Source organism: Phalaenopsis equestris, unplaced genomic scaffold (assembly GCF_001263595.1).
Source record: "Phalaenopsis equestris unplaced genomic scaffold, ASM126359v1 Scaffold229455, whole genome shotgun sequence".
Lineage (NCBI taxonomy): Eukaryota > Viridiplantae > Streptophyta > Magnoliopsida > Asparagales > Orchidaceae > Phalaenopsis > Phalaenopsis equestris.
The window spans coordinates 37,917-42,084 of NW_018247428.1; the positions used below are offsets into that span (position 1 = coordinate 37,917).

Genomic DNA, 4,168 nt, shown 5'->3' on the forward strand with positions numbered 1-4,168 from the left:
CTTGAAAAATTCATGAATTTATCTATTTTTTCTATTTCTACCATTTGTTATCTAATTTATTTTATTAATATTTTAGAATTCAAACCTATTTTGAAATTACACCAAGCTAGGTTTACAAGATTAGTAAACTAGAGATTTTTCTGCTTGAATAATTGTTAAACCTTTTATTATGGAATCGATATATGAACTTTTAGACCACATACTACTTGATATGTGCATTTGCATTATAGAACCAACTTACTTCGTAGTAAGTTTTACCACGTCAAGTTCTTATGTCATTGTTGGGAAAGACATTAATAATTATTTCAACTTTAGGAAAACTTTAGTTCATAAGCTTAGTATCAAGATTTAAAACTTTTTTGTTTTTCTATTTCTTATTTTCTTTTGTTTTTTCTATTTTGCATCGGTTTTGTTGTTGTATTATCTTATAGGTGCTAAAAAATTAAGAGCTAAAAAAAATTTTTAAAGCCAAAAAGCAACAAAAAAAAAAAAATAATACTTGCTGTAAAGTTGTTTTATTTTTATTTTCTTCATATTTTGTATACATTGCATCTGTGTTTGTTAACTAACTCATGTGTTGTTGTAATTATTTGTTGCATACTTTATTTAGTTATAAAATACACTGGCGCGCGGCAGCTTCGCGCCTTCAGAAACCTACTATATCATTCTTCCATCTCCATCGGTGCTTTGTATTCTCATTGCCTTGGAGTTTTTTGGCGCTCATTTCTATCAATCCTTCCAAAGCCTCTCTAGCAACCTCAAATTCACTGTTCGGTTGCTACGGCGAGGTTTCTTCTTTCTCATAGCGCCAAGGAGAAGAAAGTGAACGAAAGTCACGAAGGGGGTCGAGCCTCGGCTTGAAGATTTGGTTGTCGCAAAGGGCAAGGAATTCCTAATTTCTATTGCTGGTACTGTTTATTCATTTGCTCGTTTAGGTAGAGCTGAGTCTGTCTCTAAAGAATTTTCTGGCGTTTCTCAGAAGATGGAAGGAAATACTAGCAATGGAGGGAAACCTGGCGTGTCAGGAGGCAACAAGAAAAAATCTACTAAAAAGTGCATACCAAGGGAAGAGCTTGTAGTGGGGAAACTAGCAACTTCTGAGGGGAACCCAGTTTTGAAGCCTGCTGCAGACCGTAAAGGTGACTGCTTCCAGTCTGGAGCTATTAAACGTAAGATGAGTGGTAATGTAGTTTTACCCTCGGCTAAAAGATCACTATTTAAGAATGAGAGAGTTAATCTCTCCAAAAGCTCCGGTGAAAATGAATCATCGCATTTAACTGGAGGACAAAAGAACAATAAGAATTTAAACTTTGTAAGGCCTGAATCTGTACGAGCTGATAATTGCATCCCATCCACAACACCAGCATGTGATAACATGAACCAGTCAGGAGTAATAAAATTGTTCAATGGATCAGGTGATTTTTCAAAATCTTCATCCACTGGCACTGAAGACTCAACAAAGAACAGGATTGTGACTAATGAAATGAATTTTAAACACAATAATACCTCTTTAATTCCTTTTCCCCCAAAAAGGAGAGCTTTGAGGTTGCTGGAAGATGTTGATGGTGATAAACGTAGAAATCCAGTTCACCGTGTTACTACTGTCACTTTGAGAGAATGTTCAGGCTATGGAAGAAAATCTGATATGCGGCCAGAAACTTGTTGGAACTTCCCTCAGAATGGTGATAAAAATTTTGCTGGAAATGTAAGCTCTAGAGTTAATAAATCTCCCAACAATGTCACAGGTAGCATGGGGTCGATGGAGGGTTCCTATTCAGCTTCTAGGCCTCGTAATGATGATGTGAATGTGCTGAAACGTTCTGCAGACTTGCTTGCTAGCTCAAATTCTGTTAGGAGAAAAAAGTGTAAATCCGCTTCTCCAAATGGTAGAGCAGCCAATAACGAACTGAAAAATTTAGTTAGCTCTGGCTATACTGACAATTTGGGGAGTCTCAAAGCTCTCAAGCAACATGGTAGAAAGAAATCCAGTGCTTTACCCAAATCCAACATTTCAGTACTTGTTCATAAAAACAGGTCCCATCTTAATTTTACGGCTGAGAAAGATGTTTTAGCAGGACAAAGTTCTGATATTACGAAGGAGGCTACTGCTGATTCTGCTGATGGCAAATTGACAGATACTACTTTGTCAATGAAACATCTTATTGCAGCTGCTAAAGCAAAGAAAAGGCTAGCACATTCTCATCAAAGAAAAGGAAACTTGCTACGTACTGATTCTTCAAATGGTAGTAGTGAAGTTGAGATTGCTAGAGAGACTTTCGAAAGAATGATAGAAACTTTATCACGAAGTCGAGATAGTATCAGACGAGCAACCCGTCAAGCTATAGACTGTGCTAAATATGGTATTGCAAATGAGGTTGTTGAACTTCTTATACACAAATTGGAAGATGAACCAAGCCTTTCTCATAGGATTGACCTGTTCTTCCTTGTGGACTCTATCACTCAATGCTCGCAAAAGTTGAAAGAGGCATCGTATGCACCTGTTGTCCAGGCAGCTTTACCACGCATTTTGGGTGCTGCTGCTCCTTCTGGTTCTTCTGCCCAGGAGAATAGACGTCAGTGTCTGAAGGTATTTCTATTTTCAAAAAGTGGGTTTTTCCTGTATTATTAATATTAGCTAAAGTTTGTTCTTTCTAAATTATTAAAATGTTGTGTAAAGGTTTTGACGTTGTGGCGAGAGAGGAGAATTTTGCCAGAATATATCCTTCGTCACTACATGGACGAAATTGAGTTTCGTAATGATGGCTTGAATTCTGAGTTTTCCAGTAGAATTCCATCTTGTGCTGAACAATGTGTGGACGATCCCATAAGAGAAGTGGAAAGCTTACACGTAGATCAGTATGGAAGCAATGCAGCATTCCTGTTTCCTGGAATTCTTTCTACGCATGTTTTGGAAGATGATGAAGATTTTCCGAGCAGTCCATGCAATGATACTGCAGGATTTTGTCCACATAAATTAGGTGTTTCTGAAGCCGTTCCTGGTTCTGAAGGTCGTCCAATGGAAGCGCATCATCATACATTGGAGCATGTAGAGAATGAGATAGAGATGGAAGATGAACTTACATTATCTTTTGAAGAGAGATCTATAGGAGAAGTTTCTACCTACAATTATACACTTCATAAGGAACATTGCTCAGCTCTTGAATCTATATTTGGTAATAATAATGGGCTCCTACTTTTACCGGCAGAATCTCCTCCACTTCTTCCTTTAGATCCTCCACCTTCTCCACCGCCATTACCTTCTTCACCGCCTCCCCCTACACCTCCACCTCCATCATCACCCCCACCTATGTCACCGCCAACAGTCTCATCACTGCATCAAGTTTCCTACTCCAGTTCGTCATTTCAACAATGCGGTGAAACTATACAGCAGATGCCTCCTCATTCTTCCCTGCCAGCACTGAAGATCCTAAACCATTCCCTTCCAAGTTCTCAAATCCCCTCAGGCCATCTATCTCATGGAAATTCCATGTTCCATCACGCCTCAACTTTTCTACTTGGCCAAGGAACATTTGGCGCAAAAGAGCTTCATTACCATAATCATCTTTAAGTGTACCTTTTGTACAGGATGGACACTTTAGATTAACTACTACTGATTTTTATCATCCCCAACATTATTCAGCGCCATCTCGAGCTTCATTACCAGGTGATAGTTTTGCCAATTTTACCCACACAGATTTTCGGAGGCCCACATAAATGTAATTATTCTTGATCAAGGGGTTGCTATAGGAACTGAACCACAAACATCGCTTGCTCCTTTATACTTCTTCAAGTTTATGGGAGGTTCAGAGCTTTGTATATTTACATCAGAGCTTTGTGTATGAACATTGTGGTTGATTTTTTGTTGATATTCAAAGGTGCGTTGGTAGATGAAGAGAGTTGACATTTGATCTTTTTAGGAATTTATAAATTGTAGTTTTTGCTGATCTTATACAAGAGCTGATTTCTCCGTACCAAATTTTAGGCAATGTAATTTAGAGAATGGAAGATTTGCTATAACATTATTGGCATTTCTCTATCAATTGAAATTCTGATATCTACAGAGAATTTTTAACTTCAATATATATATATATATATATATATACATATATACGTATATATATATATACATATATACGTATATATATATATACAGGAGTCTCAAAGCTCT

The 4,168-nt window shown here is 37.5% G+C and overlaps 1 protein-coding gene across 1 annotated transcript; it reads left to right on the plus strand.

Annotated features, from left to right (window-relative positions):
* The first annotated feature begins 899 nt into the window (after positions 1–899).
* LOC110038034 (ENHANCER OF AG-4 protein 2-like) lies at positions 900–3,888 on the plus strand. Its single transcript, XM_020742793.1, has 3 exons — positions 900–908; positions 980–2,587; positions 2,678–3,888. Exons 2-3 carry the CDS (start codon positions 983–985, stop codon positions 3,566–3,568), a joined length of 2,496 nt encoding a protein of 831 aa, XP_020598452.1. The 5' UTR covers positions 900–908; positions 980–982; the 3' UTR covers positions 3,569–3,888.
* The last annotated feature ends 280 nt before the right edge of the window (positions 3,889–4,168 follow it).